This window comes from Saccoglossus kowalevskii, chromosome 4, assembly GCF_978046115.1.
Source record: "Saccoglossus kowalevskii chromosome 4, keSacKowa6.1, whole genome shotgun sequence".
NCBI lineage: Eukaryota > Metazoa > Hemichordata > Enteropneusta > Harrimaniidae > Saccoglossus > Saccoglossus kowalevskii.
This window is the reverse complement of record NC_140644.1, coordinates 548,239-569,022: the sequence shown is the minus strand read 5'-3', so window position 1 is coordinate 569,022 and position 20,784 is coordinate 548,239. Positions and strand designations below refer to the sequence as shown.

General features: G+C 34.8%; 2 protein-coding genes across 6 annotated transcripts in view; one reads left to right on the top strand and one right to left on the bottom strand.

The window, feature by feature from the left end:
- The window catches only part of LOC100369595 (serine/threonine-protein kinase Nek1-like), a 102,364-nt gene extending 99,737 nt beyond the window's left edge, over positions 1-2,627 (bottom strand). For all 5 annotated transcript variants that reach the window (XM_085497614.1, XM_085497611.1, XM_085497612.1 and 2 more), the window contains exons 1-2: positions 2,203-2,627; positions 1,602-1,637 (exon numbers count right to left, since the gene is read on the bottom strand). In XM_085497614.1, the coding sequence (XP_085353740.1) occupies positions 1,602-1,637; positions 2,203-2,319 (153 nt within the window). In that variant the 5' untranslated portion in view covers positions 2,320-2,627. The remainder of the gene's footprint in view (positions 1-1,601; positions 1,638-2,202) is intronic.
- On the top strand, positions 2,605-4,795 carry LOC100378305 (NADH dehydrogenase [ubiquinone] 1 alpha subcomplex subunit 2-like). The gene is made up of 3 exons (XM_002731989.4): positions 2,605-2,905; positions 3,811-3,917; positions 4,484-4,795. Exons 1-3 carry the CDS (start codon positions 2,814-2,816, stop codon positions 4,570-4,572), a joined length of 288 nt encoding a protein of 95 aa, XP_002732035.1. The 5' UTR covers positions 2,605-2,813; the 3' UTR covers positions 4,573-4,795.
- Positions 4,796-20,784: the final 15,989 nt, after the last annotated feature.

Genomic DNA, 20,784 nt, shown 5'->3' with positions numbered 1-20,784 from the left:
ATTTTTCATGAGTTTAATGTGAAATATAGGGAAAAAAGTATATTCGCTGGATTTTATTTTCACGGAATCATCCCTTCAGTGAAAATAGCGAAAATAAATTCTAAGCGAAAATAAAGTATTCTACAGTAGTTTGCAATCAAGGTCACATAATGTCTAATGTATATACTAAGTTTGAACAAAATCTATTTGTAAACAGCCGAGAAATACTTGATTTTGATGATTTTTTAGCACAAAAATGGACGCAATTCGGCCATCTTGAATCAGATCATGAAACAAATTGATGTGCATATGTATAATATCATGTATGATGTATGTGTGAAGTTTGATTATGATTCGTCCAGGCATTTCTAAGATACAGGTCCGGACGCACACACGGATGCACGGAGGGAAACACAGACGCATGAGAGTCAAAACATAAGTCCTCGTTTTCGGACTGGGTCCGAACGGGGTCTAACGTAATCAATCATTCAGCTTGTCTGTCTAAAGGCATTTATTGTTTACTGCCAATATGCTAATGAGGATATAAGTGGAGACGCGTTTATTTTAAACATGCTAATGAGGAGACAAAGTGTAGACACGTTTGAACTGAGACAGTGCGTCTTAGAAAGTCAAACTTGTGTTGTCTGCAAGGAAACATTGGATCAACATTGACCTGTGATGGCTTAAAACATCATGTAATCAATTATTTAGCTAGCATTGAGATTTTCCTTTTTGTATTACAAGCCAATATTACTATGAAGTATTCACCAATGTCCGTCAATGTCTTGCCATGTTTTTTGACTGCTTGCCGTTTATCTAGTTACAGCAGTGATTAGACATGACGTTTTATATAAATTGAAGTTAGTAAAACATTTTCAGGGCCATCCCCACTCTTCCAAAATATGCTAAGCAGTACCACAAAAATAGTACTAGAAAAAGATTGAGTGAGTGTATGTGTTATTATTGTTATTGCAAATTACGTACAACTGGCATGATCGAACTAATACATTGTTTACAAAACTTGACAAGCTCTGTGGGTGGTACATGTAACGCTGCCCCTGTGTCTGTTGCGTTCTGTTCTTGAAGTGGTAGTTTGTTTTTCGTTCTCAATGCTGCAGTTCAGTTACCGGTACTAGAATTTATACCCCTATAATTCGACAATTCAAAATATATACTTCTGATAATTCGACCACTCAAAAAAATAATTTCTGTTTTTGTTCTTATAAATCGGCCACTCCCAAAAATAATAATTTTTTCATGGTCGAATTGATCAAAGGATTACGGTAATGGTTACATATTACTTCGAACACTTCAAAACCACTTCGGATTTTACGATTGCACTGATGAAAGGAGTCGCGAACATTACGCATTGGAGACGCTGTGAGTTGCCTCCCTTCGACCATACACTGATACAGGCCTCTTGCAACCGTCAACAATGATCCGACAGCGTGTTTACTTCCGGTGAATAAACAAGATTTGTATTCTTACCCGCCCCCCCTAATTTTTTAGATTTAGACATTTCAAAAAAATAGATCTCTGGGGCTTAGAAATCCGCAGAAAATTCTCACCCTCCTTAATTAGAATACACTCAGCTTATTGTCATCTATAATTGTGTTTATTACCTCTTTTTTGGATTCCTCACGTTCTTTTCTGTTCATCTAAAATACAAATAAAAGAATGCACATGTTTATTATAAAATTATTATAAAATCAGCTGAGATCTACAAAAGTAGAAAAACAATCTGTATCTGAATCTTCAAAGAACCAATGAAAATTGCTCACAGACTAGCAGACTAATCAAGCCTAGTACTTATTTGTCTTTTGTTTACTAATCTTCTTCTAATTGTTAACCTCTGAATTAATTTAATAAACAATGTGGGCGTTAACAGCATTATTGTTGTAACAATTAAAATGTATCAGTCACTCGTTTGATGAGAAAAGAAAATTGCATACACTATTTTAATTAATAATAATGAACAAACACAAATGCCGACATAATATTACCATAACAACGAACTTTGATATACGATTGTTTGTAATTGTGCTATAAACGTGTTGTTATAAACGCATTCTCGTACGAGGAATATACATTTATCACTTCATCAACAACGCAATATAATAAAACGGTTGATCGACATACATTTGGCATCGAACAGCAAAAACAAGTCAAACTTCAAAAATGAAAGTCGATCGGACAAGATCAAAATAAACCACTCAATTTCACCTTTGAAATGCCGATTTCCTTCACAACTCTGTACTCTCCCGTTGCTTTCGATTTCACCAATAGTGCCTTCCCAAAAGATCCCTCGCCGATCTTCTTTATTTTTTCGAACTGGTCCATGATTTAAATACACTTGGTATTGCATACAACCTTGATGTACCGCCGGTCTATTGTCTGCGTCAAACTTCCTGGTCGTCTTGTTTCTGGACAACGCGAGAATAATTTGACGGACATACACGTCGTTAATTTTAGTATAGATCGAGTTAACACAATAAATCAACGAAACTAATACAACGCGCACGAAAATATAGTCGTTTTAGTAGTTAACAACATGTAAACAGACTTCGAAGAAAAAATTCATTCGAAGGCCGCCATCTTGAATACTGCCGCTCTCGCTTTGAATTATGGGAGATACCGGACATGATTATTAGACAAGCCAGAAAATAATTAAGCAATTGATTCTAGTATGGCCTTCTAGTATAACTCTATTTAAAAAAAATAAAACTATTTGCAAAATATTGAGAAGATATTTGTTCTGTTTTACTTAACGGGCTAAATTGGCACGAATATTCACGATCTCGATATTTTCCCCTTCGGTAACGTTCGGATTAAAAATGGCTGCTTCTGCAAGAAGAATCTTCCCTGCATTTGTGAAAGAGGTCAGAATAACACTGTGTCAACGTTCACCATCGAGCCAAGGTACCAGGTGGGTTATTTTCCTTCTCCATAATGTTTTTATAATATTTTTTTCAATACTATTTGCACAATGCAGCAGCTCTGTCGCGTATTACGTACGCACCGCGGCGGGCGTACATGATACGGCATCATAACTTGTATTATAAAGGTAAACAACCGTTAGTTACATAACTAGAGGACGAGGCGATAGAATCGTTATTAATCCATTCAAGAAAATAATGCCAAAAATAAATCTGATTGGGGTGATGCATCAACAGAAGTGAAGTCAAAAATGTCTCAAACCGAGGTCATAGGGTTCATTAACTATTTAGGGCACATAACTACGTGCAATTTTAGCAAATTTGACTCAGTGCATGAATTAACAGAATTATAATTTAACTAAAGTGACAACAATCACACTTTCTGTTAAATTCGATTAGCGAAATTAAAAACTATTTAAAAACCATTGTAAGTAAAGGGCTTGCCATTAGTTATGCTGTATTAATTTTAGTGTGTATAATCACAGTAAACATAAATGTATTTTTTTGGTTTTACATGCAAGATTAGCTTCCAATAAAGCTACAGTTGTTACCATATTCTTTGAAGTTTGGAAAAATTCTATTAATATGAAATAACTTGTTGTGTCCCATGCAACTTATACTGTACAACACATGTACAAAACATTGTTTGTTCACATGAAATTCAAACATGTACTGCATGACTGGTTCTTTAACAATGTTAAAATGTGAATTATTGTGGTTAAGTACGGATATATTGAACACACTACATATACTCTACACTCAACACTGAATTGCACATTGTTGAATATTGGAATAAATTTTCATATCATCTAATCAACTTTATAACTACATATCCCAACTAAAAATCGTTGGGTTCTATATACACTGATCATCAAATTTCCCCATTTTTTTGCAGAGATTTTATAGAAAAGAATTATGTCTCTATAAAAAAACAGAACCCTAAATTTCCTGTAATGATCAGAGAATGTAGTGGAGTCCAACCAAAAATGTTTGCTAGATATGGTAAGTTATGTATAAACAAATGTGTATATACGTTTACACTGACAAAGACTGGTGGTGAAAATGACAGTTGATTTTATTTTATTTTATCTGGAATTTTGGCTGCTTTATTTTCACTGATTCATTTCTTTTTTGGTAAAAATAAATTCTTAGTGAAAATAAATTAATTTGCAGTAGTATTTTTTTGACTACATTCTAAACACCCTCATACAAATTACATCAACAAAGCCTTTATTTCGAAAGTGTAATTTAAACTTTCATCAGTAAATGTCATGAAAGTAAATAACCAATCAGTGTCTGTTTTCAAAACAAGAGCACAGAATGTCAGTTTATATGAGTAGATTGATTGGTTTTCGGTTATGGGCTGGAGACATTCTGATTGGTTCTTTTGCAAACTAGTAGTGGTGAGCGCCAAGGGGAGCAGCTAAGACAGGGTTTTACAGAGATGATTTCAATGCGAAAAACAGAACTTGTATAGGTGACCTCAGTTTGACCCGCAAGCCATAGCTTTCATCTTTGCCATAGAGGGCGCACTGTTACTAATGCCTATTATTTGTTTGCTTTTGCAGATTTTGGTAGAGAAAAGCAGGTTTCACTGGCCAATATGAGTAGTGATGAAGTAGGCAAGGCAATGGAGTCACTTCTGACGAATGCGTAGAAGATGCATTTAATTCCACTGGTTTGAACACTGAAATGCTTTCATTTGAAATCCTATAAAGGGTTTTTATATTTAGTGCATGGGTTGACATTCCTGGTATGGCATTGTAATTATTTCCTTGGGCTTGAAGCTACTCATATTTTCTAGAAAAATTAATTTGAAACTTTGTGTGTTGAAAAGATAGATATGCAGTTGCAGTAATAAAACTACTTGTTGTTAACAACTTGTGCTCTCTTCAGATTATTTTATTTTTGTGAATTGTAAATACAATATGTTGCACTGATAAAGGCAAAATTTGCTAAAATTAAAATCAAGGTTATAACACAAGTAATCAGTCAGGTCTGCTAAGATTAACCTTGGTGAATACAATAACATAGGTTCTTACAGTTGTCACAAATTCTTGTATCTTAGAAATGCCTGGACCAATCACAATCAAACTTCACACATACATTATACATATGCACAAATCATCAAAATCAAGCATTTCTCAGCTGTTTACAGATGGATTTTGTTCAAACTTGGTATATACGTTGGACATTATAGGACCTTGATGCACATCGTTTTGTTTTTCAAATAAAATTCAAAATGGCCGACTGGCGTCAATTTTGTTTTAATGAATGTGGTTCTAGTGCCATATCTCTGACTTGCTGTGACTGATTATGTTCAAATTTTAAATATTCATTATACAGATATATTGGTTTGACAATCCTATTAAAAATGACCGAATGGTGGCCATTTTTGTTCTAAAAAATCATCAAATATCAAGCATTTCTGGCATTTATAGATGGATTATGTTCAAACTTGGTACATACATTAGACATTACGGGTTCCTGATGTGCGTTATTTCATTTTTTATAACGGTTTCAGAATGGCTGACTAGTGGCCATTTTGTTTTAATGAATGGGCTTCTAGAGCCATATTTCTGACATGCTATGACTGACTATGTTCAAATTTTATATATTCATTAGGCAACACTGACTTAATTTTATGGATGACATCCGCACGTGCATTAGTTTTCGCCTGTTCTGAAAAAAAAAAAAAAATCTCCGATGATGAGTCTCCGCAGATTGGTTTTCTGTCCGGAATATGCTGACTCATATTGTCACAAAGCGCCGGCTTGTCGTAAAACTCGTTTTGGACTACCTCAAAACAGTCCAATTTTGTCGTAAATGATTCCAACATGGCGACCATGCCACAAAAATACGTGAGCATAAAAGTTCAGAGGAAAAACGGAGGGACTGTTGTAGACTGGTACGCAATTGACGTTGGCCAGGAAGATGTGACGTTTACACAGCTATACAAGGGGTTGGTAGCGGCAAGCGAATTTCGCCCAGACAACTTTAAGGACATATTGTCCAGAGTGGCTGTCGCGCGTTTTTTCTGCAACAATGAGAGAAATAGGAGAGGAGAGGAGTGGAGGTGTATGGTGGCCTAAAAGTTGGTCAGGCAACAAGTCAGTTTGGTTGCTTTGTTCGCATTGAAGTCGACAAAACTGCAATGAAAGCAGAGGAAGCTCCTCCACCAAAGTTCGCGTTCGAGGTGAAGAAAATTTTCTCATTTTTTTTTTCATTTTCTGATTCGGATAATTTGCTTGCACAGTGCAATGTTTTGTTAATTATTGTCATAAAGTAGTGATATGTACATTCCGCCTTGACTTGTACTGAATATGGTGTTCATGCTGTACCTTGAATGCAGTGTTTCTGACTGAAGGTTCTTCATCATGACTACATGCACTAGAGCTTGTCTGAAATGGTTATACCTGTGACAGTAATACAGTACGAGATGTGTACATCAACATGTGCCTCCTACAAATAGACTTCTTGTTGTTTTTTTGATACACTCTGTTCTGTGGTTCAATTCGTAATACCAGCTCTGTAGTCCTGTGGTTTTAGCAGGATTTTTTTTTTTTTTGGCAGAAATTTTTTTTTCGCCCTCTCGCATTAGTTCATAAAATTAAAATCAGTGTGGCCTTATACATGTATTCAAAATGCTGATTTTGTTTTAATTAATGCTGTTCAAGAGCAATATCTCTCAATACTCGTTTAACGATCATATACAAATGTCAATCATTTAAATGTTAAATAATCATCATAATCATATTCCTGACATGTATTCCAGTTTATATTCCAGCCATATTACTATAAACAAAACTATACATCTTAAATTTGATAACTAACAGGGACTGTGCCATGCATGACTTGTTTGTTTGTGAAATAATTCTAACATTGATTCCTTTGGATATTGTTCCAAAAATGTCAATTATTGCAGTTTTCAGATAATTTTTCTCATTCTCATTTAAATATTTCATACAACAATGTACATTTATTCTGTAAATAATTTCATAAGTTGTTGACTGGTGTCAATAATCATGTAAGACTTAAAACTTTCATTTTTGGACCCTATTCCCTAGCTTGAAAACATGCAAACAAACCTGTCACAAAAAAACACCCATGTGATTGTTTCAAATTTTGATTTGTAGCGATTAGAAAATTATGTCAATGTGGTAAAGAATTTTTTGAAATTCTTCTTTGAAGTTGCAGCTGTCTCAATTATCTTTGTTCTTCTCATTTGCCTTCAACATAAATTCTTTTCTGCAATGCCTGTTTTCTTTTTCTTGACAAATTGGCTCAAAAAGTCCATTGACACAGCTTTTTATAACTTTTACTGTAAATTTTCATGGAAATTAATTGTATAGCATTACTGCATTTTTCAAGTTTTCGACTAAACATGATTAATTGTCTGTTTCTTCCTCCATACGATGCCATGACAAGTTCCCTGGACTCAACCCTAATATTATTAAAATATAATGCATTAATTAGCTCCGCTGTCGTGTTTGTCGAGCGGAGCTTATCATATGAGTGATTGTCCGGCGTCCGTGTCAATGTTTTATTTTTTAGCTCCGCTGTCGACTTTGTCGAGCGGAGCTTATCTATCATATGAGTGATTGTCCGTCGTCCGTGTCAATGTTTTACTTTTTCGACTTCTTCTTGAAAACTACAAGCCTAAATGCTTTGATACTTGTTGTATATGTACCTTGGGTAGACCTCTCTCAGATTTGTTCATTTCATGATGATATCTTCAATTCTCTAATTTTGGTGAATATTTTTGTCATTTTTGGTAAAAAGTGATATTTTCAACTTCTTGTTAAAAACTGCAAGTGCAATTGCTTTGATATTACATATATTGATGCTAGATGCGGACCTTTCTGAGATTTGTTCATTTTGTGATGATATCTTAAATTCCCTAATTTTGGTGAATATTTTTGGTAAAAAGTGATATTTTTGAATTCTTGTTGAAAACAGCAAGTCCGATTGCTATACATACTTATACATATTGTTCATTTTATAATGATATATCAGTTCTTTAATTGAAATGTGCCTTGCTAACAGCGTTGCTATCTCAGCCGAGAGGCTTCTTGTTCGACTTCTTCTTGAAAACTACAAGCCTGAATGCTTTGATACTTGGTGTATATGTACCTTGGGTAGACCTCTCTCAGGTTTGTTCATTTCATGATGATATCTTGAATTCTCTAATTTTGGTGAATATTTTTGTCATTTTTGGTAAAAAGTAATATTTTCAACTTCTTGTTAAAAACCGCAAGTCCAATTGCTTTGATATTACATATATAGGTACTACATGTGGACCTCTCTCAGATTTGTTCATTTTGTATTGATATCTTCAATTCTCTAATTTTGGTGAATATTCTTGAAATTTTTGGTAAAAAGTGATATTTTCAACCTCTTGTTGAAAACCGCAAGTGCAATTGCTTTGATATTACATATATAGGTACTACATGTGGACCTCTCTCAGATTTGTTCATTTTGTAATGATATCTTTAATTCTCTAATTTTGGTGAATATTTTTCTAGTTTTTGGTAAAAAATGGTATTTTTGGATTATTGTTGAAAACTGCAAGTCCCATTGCTTGATACTATTCATATTGTTCATTTTCTAATGATATCTTCTGTTCTTTAATTGAAATGTGCATTGCTAACAGCGGAGCTATCTCAGCCGACAGGCTACTTGTTTGAACATAAAGAACTTTATTATTATGTTCCTCTAACAACAACCGATTTACTAAATTCAAAACTGGTTGAAAAAGACATTGACTATATGACTGACTTCTGACTAAGTATAGAGTTGACTATGTCTAGAAAAAGAAACACATATAAGAAAAAGATACACATAAGTTTTCTATTAGTGTTTTTATCATTCTGAGTTTCACGTTGAAGAGGTCTTTTCGTCAGCTGTAATCAATTCATTTTATTTCCTGTAAAAAATAGTAAAATGCCTTTTATATTTTCTGTAACCTGTACTAGGTATCCCCCTCGTCCCCCCATTGAACTTGTCTCCAAACGACATGTTAAACTTACAGTAGTTTTTTATTTGTTTCTTTCCTGTGAGTCAACAAAGGAGATTTTTAAAACGGCTAGCTTAAATTAATGTGTTTTTAAGATCTAAAATGTTTTGATGCACATCCTAATCACTAACTTAGTTAATAAGAGTTTGTTCCTATATCTTGTATAAAGAACTGTAATGGAGACAAATTTTGGTACACATAATATCTGGCACTTTGCTAATTTGCATAATTGTTAACATGACAGTCTAAGTGAGATGAAACTTACACACATATTGGAGCAGAACAATGTTTGATTAGTCATTCATGCATTGCCAAATACATGTGTATACAGTATATACAGGTTAATACATGTACGTCATATGACAAATCAAGTGCGATTTTGAAAAATTCTTGTATCTTAGACATATATTCATGCACAAAAAGTTTGCCGCGCATTTGTCAGTTATTTCATTTTCAAATGTTCATATCACTTTACAGAAACAAACCAAATGTAATTTAATCTAACCAATTTCTGCAGGGCAATGACATTTTATCTTTGAGTAATGAATGTAAAATAGTGAATAAATTATTCTTAATGCAGTTTTATCAAACCAATCATTGTTAGATTAATTCATATAGATAACAGTATTAAATAATGCCTCCCATAAACTTATTTCAACACGTTTAATTTACATCTGGTTGTGTATTTTATATTGAATGCGTTCTATATAGATAGTATGACTCGGAGTGCATAATCAGTAGGCTTCCTAGATGTCCATATCTAGGTAAATGGCCAATGAACTCATCGAAAATGGGGCTATTATCTTCCCACAGTAAAGCTGAACGAGCGTCGTGCAGCGCGTGTTTGAATTGTGAACGTAATCTGTGCGGCGCGAAGACCACCGCCCTTAAAAATAAAAAGTCTTGAACATTTTTGAAGTGAAAAATTACTCTTCTTGAAATTACCAATGGTTTAACACATGTTCATATACCACTTCAATTGCAGATCTTGTGTTTACTGAATTGTATATCATGTGATACAGCACCTGAAACGCCATTGATCAGTTTAGTAAACGATCAAATAGTAAACGTGTTTTGATGGGTGTATGCTCAACTCGAATATCCAATTACAGTATATTACAGTATATCTCTATGTCACTGGTGTCCCTCTTCCATACCTAATCATAAGTATCTGCGACTCTCATACAATAACGAATATACACATGTATTTGATATTTCGGACTTATAAATACATGTAAATAAATGTCCCACAAATGCCAGATGTCAACTATATACATTTACACTCACCACCATAAGTCTGTTGTGATTCTATAGGTAACACTCCAAGATTCCCATTGATGGAACTTGACATCTTCCACACATTTTGAGATGTTTTGCAATCATTAATGTTTCCATCAATCTGAATATCAACTATTTCTGGTGCAATAACTAAGAATGAATGAGTGTTAATGATTGCCCGGGAGAGATTTGTGCAAGACGTTTAGTATATGTTATCAATACTGTTTGTTGTGCTAGTACCGATATTGCTATGAGGGGGAGTCAGTGATTTAAGTTGATTGATACATGAATATATTACCAACACGTAGTGTGTGTATTACCATACCATTTGCGTCATTTTGTTAATACAGTTTTTTTCTTCCAGTTCCTTAACGATGGAATCAGATTGCTTCTACACCTTTTGAGGCATATTACTGTCATCATCATGGCTATCATCAGAACAGACGCCTAAAAAAAAATTACATTATAAAATGCTACTGTAATTGCAACAGATTAATTAACTATTCATTACTATTTGACTACTGACTGTAAAGTCGCCGATCAGCTACGATCTATCTTGGGAGTCAACCGTATAATACAATACTCATTACAATAAATTTGTATCTGACAACAACAATACATATAAGTTGTAAGTCTGTGAACAGCTTTTTGCGATTAAAATCACTGTACAAATTATTGTCTTGCCTTGCATTGTGACATTAATTATTTGAGTTTAGATTTGAGATTTTACTTGATTTCGAATAGAGTTCACGACGTGGGCATTACTTTTACCATTTTCACATCCGGAGGAAGAGAAATAAAGAAGTGTTGTTCTCACTATTTGCAGAATCTTCCTGAGAAAACAGAATGATATTGTATTTTGTTATTGAAAAAAGTATGAAACATTGAATCAAATCGCTATTGTTCGCGTCCACAAAGTAAAAAACTGAAACTGGATTCTAATACTGTATCTCATAGTATGACAGTATTAGAAATAATTGAGTTTATACCTCTTTCTTCACCACATCATATATCTTCTTTTATACCCATGCTTTCGATCTTAATGTAAAATAAATTCAAGTTTAATTCACGAATTTTGCTTCAGTACGGCATTTTTTTCGTTAAGTTTCAACAATATTGTATTTTTACTTCATTATATATATTTTAGTACAACAATTAAAATCTTTAACTAATATGCATATAAAAACATATATTGACGAAATAAACTGTTTTGGATACGATTACAACTTAATAACAATTATTCGACCTAATAATGCGTTTGTCTAAAATACTGTGATACAACCTAATAATGATTTTCTCTAACAATGATGTAATTATTTAATAAAATAATTATACAAGGCAATAATACAATTATTTAACAATACTTTGTACAATACAAAAGTAAGACTCATTCTCATCATTAGGTTTAGCGTCATTATATATTAGTCATTTATTGACATGAAGTCTTTATATCTATATCAAAGTAAGTTAAGTTATCAGACAGACCTGGTGCAAGTTGTACTTGTGGTGAGACTGGACGTGCTGCACTGCGGAGCAATAAGTACATGATATATGTCAAACGATGACAAGATTACCACCCCGATCATGGCACTTGTTTTACCACAGCTCCCCAAAAGCTTTGATGGTCCTTATGAAAACCATACAACTGAAACGTATATACTACCTTTCATCTTTTGGTCTTTTATTCACAAGCACAGCAGCTGTTGTCAGTATTTTACTCGTTTTTTATATATCTGTAAGACATTTGATATGATATTTCATTATTTGTTTTTGAATCAAATTATACCACATATTACTTAATACGCCATTTCAATGAATCGCGCTCTCTCGGAACGTATATGGAAGACATGATTGTTTAAATCGACAAATGTGTTCTGTTGCTTCCAAAAACCTGATCTGATGGACGATTACACATCATAACGATATAGACGTATTAAACCGCCTTGTGTCACCCATTTACGTCATACAAGCGCTTCGTTGTTAGAGGGCGTGACTGATCAGCAAGGTGTATCACATGTCTCCGGTGAAACTTTAACTATAAATGTTATACGATTAATGGTATCACATCTGCCAAGATAAAAGTTACCTTATGTTCTCTAATACCTTGCGCTCGTATTGCCAAACATTTCTCTCTCAAAACTGTATTAATATCTGGTCTTTTTCTGTTGAATAAATAAAAATAGTACTAGTCGTATTTCAGATGCAGCATTATCTTCTATAATCCAATAAACAACACCTAACTGACTTGGAAAAATGTTGCGAGTGTAATATACACGAAGAATTATTTTTATATGTTTTGATCAATGGCTTTAACAAAGGGTATTTGTAGATTATTATAACAGATGTTAGGGCAAGGATATGTGATTACTCTCTGATCTATGTGCTATTGGACAATATAGAGAGCGATGTGTGAGTTCAAACAGTTGTTTGTAGATGTGAAGGGGTGCGTTTTTCGTTTGTCATTAAAATGATTTGCTTTAGCTACCTGAACACTAGTTTTAGTCCTCATTGATTGTACAGTTTTTGGGAATTGAACTAAAAGGCATAATAATAACATCTAAAAAACACAATTATCTTAAACTGAAATCTTAAACTTACCTTCGCTCACGTTCAAATAGTTTAATGTGTAGATTCCTTAGGTCATCAGAGTACATAGGTCCTAAAGGTGGAATATCATCAATTGCGATTTTCCGGTATACATTTGCACTAGGTAGGTCTAAGCTGCAGATATCGTGCAACCCGGCGTGCAACACACATCCCAAGGACCATATGTCGCTGTTATTGGTAGAAGTGTTATGTTATTGATTGACAAGTGGGATAATGCATTATATCGGTCGAACCCTATGCATTTGATGTAGACAGAAGTGTCTGATGGAGATACGACTCGCATTTGACGAGCTCGGGCCAATCACAATACATACCACGTATATATAACATACTAGTATATCGGGCATTTCAGTTTTGTACGTTATTATCTGTGATTATTAATCTATTCACTTCTGTAAGAATCAAGATTCTGTGCCATGATTGTCCAAAACGTGATCACGTGGGGTTATATATTATAACGCTATTATTTGCGAACGGTGAACTACTAGTATTTCCAAAATCACTTTTGGAATAGTTACGGTTAGTGACCGTGGAATAGTCAACAAACTATTCGTCGCGCTGACGTCTTTGTTTACAAATAGCGGCCTTTGTACGCACATTGGAGGAGAATCATACATGTTCCCATTGTTTAACAGACAGAAAATTGGCTGATTTTGTATCCGAGAAAAATTAACTAACAAATGTAGTGTAAATCCTTGGCTTTAACTAAATAAAAGTTGCCACTACCATAGACGTCGGACGCGTGAGTCGAACCAAATGTGTTTCTACACAGCTTCTACGATGAAATGCGGAATACGGTCAACTAATATTATTGTTATTATGAATTGAATTGAATTGAATTGAATTGAATTGAATTGAACTGTTAATAAAGTGTCTAAAGTATATAGATTACGGTTCAAGTTGAATATCATAATCTGGATGTGATGTGTTATAAAACACGTAATGTTTGACTTTAATATTGGGGCAATGGCATAAGTTTACTCTCTTCGGACATGCGTCTTCCGGCAGCCTATGGTCCAAGAAAATAAATTTGTGAAGGACTTAAAATTCACTTTTTGCGTTTTGGTCCCAGTGGTCAAAGTAAGCTTTTTACACTGCGTTTCGCGAAAGAGTAAGTTAGTTGTATGGACATTTATGAATATTTATAAAACATGTATCCCGAAGTTTCCTTGTGCTTCAAGGTGGATGCTGGCTGTAGAAACCATTTGATAACATTTGATTACGGGGCCCCAATCAATCATTGGATCAGTTATTACCATGAATGCAACAAATAGAATAGAATAGAATCCTTCATATTTGTTTATAATGCTTGAAATTACAGTGATTCGAAACATTATTGTTTAGCTTATAACTTTAAATTGTGAAACGTATTTATGCTTTGAGAAACGAGCTAGCGTCAATTGCAAAAAAGAGGTTATGGAATTCGGAATACGGGTGGGTATTTATCTGTTAAGGTTTAATATTGACTAAGTTGTTTTCAATCGCAATTTGAATGCTTATCACTCTGGACTCACAATCACATGGTTGTGAGTTCGAGTCCTGACTATGCCATGGTGTTGTACTTTACTCATACTGCCTCTTTCTACTCAAGAGTTTGTGGAAACCTGGAATGGGTCTGATTTTCACTGTTACCCACGTGCTCCTCCATATACCTATCGGTATTGTATCTTCTCTGTGAAGTCACGGTGGCTAATTAGTTTGACTCAGTTGATGCCCAACTGACCGGAATATAAATACGTAAGCATATTTGATGAATGAATATCAGGCGTCATATGAACTATCTATTATTATTTATCAAAAATATCAATAGTTTTACCCTGTACATGTACAACTTTTTTTGTCGTATACTCCACATTCGGTGCATTTTTCAAAACATTTCCAACTTGTTTACAAGGTTTTAAATGTGACCTTGCTAACTCTGAAAGTAGTCCGGCATCATATCATACACTAGATGCCTAATTTGTCTATGTATATGATAACACTATATATAATACATTGCAATAGTATGGGTACACACCTTCTATTTTGTCACTATATGTGACTATTTTAGGATGTCTCTCGATAGAAGAAAGTATTTTCACCTGTAACTTGAACAAAAAATCAATTCTGACTGCTACGTACCACCAACAAAAGTTTGCCACACTACCCATCTTTGGTATATACGAGTATCATAATCAAATAATCACAATAAACCACAATTTAAATCGTTTTTTTTTTCAGCAGATAACACTACAGCATATTATCATTTTAGCAACTTGAACAGTATTAAATATTTTTATTGTATTTATAGAATTGTATCACTACGTACCTCACGCCTAGATGTCTGGGTAAATTTTTCATCCTTTAAATAAAAATACACAACAGTATACAGTATCTGGAATTGGTCTACATCTTCAAGATGTGGTACAAATGTATTGGCAATTACGCCAGGACTGTACCCTCACTGCTTCGCTACCGCATAGACCAAATCAGTTCACTAAAAAATGCTTGTCACAAGTCGACTGAATATGTTGGCACAAGTAAACATTGCTTATTGTATTATTATAGTGCTATGAATGACACTATATCTACTTACTTCAACCATGGAACTACTAGGTTTGTATGCTTCTTTTTTTGTGCAATCGAAATTAATACAAGAAATGCTGCCAACAAACATGTCCTTCTAGTACACAAAACAACCCTGGGATGTTTATCTTGAGAAATTGAGAAGACGAAAATCCCCTGGGACAGTCGTTGTGAAACAATAGACATGCTTCGCCAGGGTATCAAGTTTATTTTGATTATTTGAAGATGGAAACTGGTGCTTTATGGAAGAGCAACGTTCAATGGCATTGGCACAGTAATGACGTTTTTAGAGGTGTGACTCTCTAGAAGTATCCGCCGTGACTCCAGACTTCTCATTTGGGTTCTGTCACAAAACTACGTTTTGACGACTCATATGCACTTCTGGGACTTGTAATAATTTTCTGGAAACTGCATAGCAAATCACATATTTTCCTTATTAATTGTTCATAGTTTTTATTTTCAGTTTTTATTGTTCATAATTATTTACAGTAATAACATATTTTTCCGATTGTGTGCATGACAGCTTTGCCCACACACAATAAGACAGGATGATATGTACGCATATGTGTGAGTATGTTTCATGGATTAATAGGTCACTCCTTTGCTTCAATTCCAACTACATCTCTGGAAATATCACTTGCTGTTTATCATCCATATTTTGATATCTCACAATGTGTCGATAGCGTATCTGGAAATTCTAACTACTATTTCGCAGAATTTGACTAGCCTTGTTTTTACCAGTCATTTAAGTCAACTCCCATATTGTCCTTCACAGTGAAGGTTAATGCAGATATATTGTAAATTACACAGAGGTAACACTACAATACATTTCCCTACACATTCCTTGTATTACATAACAATCTTTGAGCTGAGGCACTTATGGTTCTACAACCACCACCAGTTCTCTTGTATCTATTTGAACTTACGTGTGTAGCTTTGTTACCAAACGTTTCAGCGTGGTATTAAGAGTTTGTTTTCAGGGGTGGGTGATACCAAGGTGGGAAATGGATGCACATATGGGGTTAATTCCTTGAATTGCAATATAGAGGGTTCAGGCTGAAATACAATATATAGTGTTTTCATGTTTCGTCTGATATTTCTGTGGTATTTTGCTGCTGTAAGTAATGCACGATTTGTTCCGAAATTCAGTATATTGTGTGTATTCCAGGGTTATTCGTTTTTTGCTGAAAACACCCCTATTTTTTAGTGGCAGAGTCGAATAGTCTCACTCCCACTGGGAAATCTGCATTGTTGCTTGAATGTGAGCTAATTAAACACATTTTCCAGACCGGCGAAAGAGTATGCAACAGCCAATTTTAACAGCCTGTCACATGATTTTACTCTGAATGTCTACATGAAAAGAGGCTAGTCCATTTTACGCAGGAGTAATTGGGAGTAGAATATGTGAGGGATAGTATCAACAGAGATGTGTATAGTGAAAAATAATATCTATCCTTCATTTGCATCTCTGAGCATTTGTGTTTTAGTATATTGGTTTGAAAATGTTGAACTTGCATGATTTGCAATGTTTTTTTTTACTGATCGAATCCCGGGTTTGAACGAGAACGGCACACCACGTGATTCGTTTGAATACAATGCTGATGGCAAACATGCCGTGTTACTGCGGTACTCCACTGACGGGATGACTTACTAGTACTGCATGCTACAACTTCGCTTGTGATGTTGCTTGTTAGCCATGGATTACATGAATCTTGATTACCAGTCAAATGTTGCTCATTTGACGTTGGTAATCTTTATTTGGAACTGAGTAACTTCCTGGTACTTCGTACTATGATAAAAATCAGTCAACATACATCAAGTCCTCTCAATCGTAGTATTCCATGTGATGTACACCTAATATGCTAAAAATGTTGCTGAACGATTTGAACTGAATAAAAATAGCAGACGAAAATTTGTTTACAAAATAAAAATACTTCGGTTGCCAATGAAAACCGGTAAAAAACAAGCAATATGTTTTCGGCTGTTATCATGGAAGGACATGAACGTGAAGCTAACGTCTGTTTATAACTAAAACCGGGCACTTTATACGAGGTTCGCAAAATAACATGGCAGTCATTAGAAGTCACTTTATTTTATTGTTAGGACGTATTCAGCCGTTAAATGTATTATTTCCAACCGTTTTGCGATAGTATTTTCTAGATTGGAGGCAGCATTTACATTTTATTCAAAGTTCAAAGCTGCGTTGGGATTACGTTGACAGTGGTAACAATGTCGGCGCCGGTGATCTCTTACCAGTGCGCAACGTAGCCAAAATAAAAGGCATGATCATTTGGGCACTGCTATTACAAGACTGGTAGGAGGCAATAAATTTGGCGAAAGTATTCAAAAAACAGATTTTGGCTGTTGCCATGGTAGCGGTGGGTCAGGATTGTTTTTCCAATGAGTGATGGTACGACCTGCCTGTCAAGTATGAACAAAATCAGCCAAGCCAAAAAAAATCACAGAAGAGTTAAAAAGCCATTCCTGCTGAACAGTTACTCTAACTTCGGGGTCAACTTTCTCATTAATGAAAAAAGATATCAAAAATTCAAATAGTAACTTTTTGCCCACACTCAAGCCAAATACAATGAGCTATGTCTGAGGTGTTGTATCACAGGGAGTTGGACAAACTTATGTATTTTAATAAATTATTGAATAATAAAATGTTATATAACTTTTCTTTTACCCCCCTCCCCTTCCTGGTATCTATTTCAAGTATTTTTGTCAGGTTCAAATCGTTCACCAGCATTTTTGGCATGTTAGATGTACATCACATAGAATATTAGGATTGGGAGAACTTAATGTTTGTTGACCACCTGGAAACTGAGTTTTATAAATCTTGAAGGGCTCTCGGAAGATCCACCCGCTGCCTGGACCCGCAATAAAATCTCCGATTAATATGGAGCCGCAACCATCAACATCGATATACCATGATGTTTCTGCTGGCGACGTTGCGGCGTTACTCAGTTCCAAATAAAGATTACCAACGCCAAATTAGCAAAATTTAACCGGTAACCAAGACTCAGTCTATCCACGACCAGCAAGCAACATCACAAACGAGGTTGTAGTGTGCAGCTCACGAGTCAGCGACGACCGATTTCAACGAAAGTCATTCCGTCAGTGGAGTACCGCAGTTGCACGGCATGTTTGCCAATGCATAGATCTGTGGAGGAACTTTTAACTTCAACATCAACCGTGTATCGTAGTCGCCAAGTTTAAGTTCTGGTTCTGTCGTGGTCCCAACTAAAGGGCGACAGCCGTCGTGTCGCGACCTGTTCGATATGGGACTCATACAACGCGTGTAAAATACATTGTTTATTTACATGATATTCGAACACGCGCTGCGCTACGACCACCGCGCTTAAACATCCACGAGTTATTTATTCGGACAATGACTCAAATTAGACGTCTGATTATTTTATTTTCACACGTACAGCGACTCGCGTTCTACACTGTCAAGCGTTGCTAGGTCGCAGCACTGTCTTGGAGCATATTAATGGGCAATTGGGTTCCCCGATCTAAATTTCTATCCCGGTCTGTGGCACGTTCTTTTTTTAATATGAAATAATCAAATATGGGACATATGTATAATAACAGAACCCCACACCCTCCCCGTGGTTTCGCTCGTGAAAGTACGGCAGCAGGATACACCGCATCACTCGTGAAAATAACTTCCATACGCAATAAAAGCCACGGGGATGGTTACTGTCATAATACTTCATTATCACTGAAAACATTTTTCCCCTGAAATAAATTCCAGTGAACATGCCATTTCCCTCATACTCTATTGAGACACAGCGCAGTGAAAATTGGATTCACATGTAATGCTTGAAAACATGTCAGCAAAAATAAATTAAGTGAAATTCTACGTGACTTCATAATAGTTGGGAATGAACACATTACACCCGACCCTACCACTCCATATACAATGTAAACTACACCCCAAAACATCCTTTCACCCACAGTTACTACCGTGTTTCACCAGTGTATTCTATTTGACGTCAGGAGAAATTGAAATAAACAAATTAATTATAATTTCAGCCTCTAGTTGACCACTGATTAAATAAACTACCTCGTCTTTATGTCAACTTGCAGTTATTCGTTGCCTACATCAGTGACTTCAAAATATATGTTTCAATCCCAGGAATTTCACTCGCTGTTAATTGCATGGGAGTGCCAGTCTTTAATGAATTTTTATTGTCATGTCAATTTCTTGCGATTACTCGGAACATTAAGCTGTAACCACATACCGCCTAGGTGCTGTAATTAAATCCTGGTGTAAGCACCATATGAACTATGAACAATGCATGTGAAGCCAGCTGTGGGGTATATTCAATCCTATAGATTTCTCATTGTTTGGTAACTATTTGCTGCAAATTCAACAAAAATCAATATAAAAAAAATTACCCACACAGTATTCTACAGGTTACTTGTTTATTGACAAGTACTGGTGACCTGTAGATCAGGGCAACCCTCAATTAGACACTTCCAAGCTGACTGCGTTTATGGGAATATTATTATATTTCATACATGTGGTTTCAACAAATTAAACAATATTTTTTTTTTTATCTTTGTAACACTTTTTCGTGGAGAAATTTACCTAAACGCTAACATTGTTGTCTATGGAGTTCTAATTAGTAGTATGAAACCTTCAGGCAGCAAATTGATTCGCTGCACGTTCCGAGTTTCGGTCCCGACACTCTGTTGAAGTTGGAAATAGGTGGCGAAGGTCATTGACAAAAAGAACAGTCCGTTATACCGCAATCTGATTAAAAAAGATCCTGTTTGGCTTAATTGTTTAATTTAATTTTAATATAATATATTTTCATTATTAATTTTAATTATAATTATTTATTTTAATATTTGTTTTTACAATAAATGTGCTGCACTGGTGGCTTTCACAAACAAAACAATTATTGCAGCAAAATAATTGTAACGTCAACAAAATAATTAAAATTATATTATATTATATTATAGAAATTATATTAAAAAAAATAATAAACAAAATTAAGCATACCAGGATCTCATTTTAATCAGATTGATTATACAGAAGGGGTACATATTTTTAAATAGTGTATTTTTGCTGCTTTCAACGGTTATACTGGCGTTCACGGGTGTGTTTAGTCTCGATTTCAAATTCCGTCATCTGTTGCAGAAATGTGCAAATTTCAATCTTAGGCACTAAATGATAGAAGTGATTGCAAACCATTTAAATAATAAGTTCTAAATGTCATGTAGTCATTCAATCTAATAAATAGATCACATTTTCAAAGATATCCCACACGAGGTAAATTATTAAGTCATTTCATTGTGACGAGCACATTGCTTCAAAATCGTATTAGTTTAAAGGCGAGCACTGCCTAGTATACATAAAGTATATATAAAGACGGGACAACGATATGC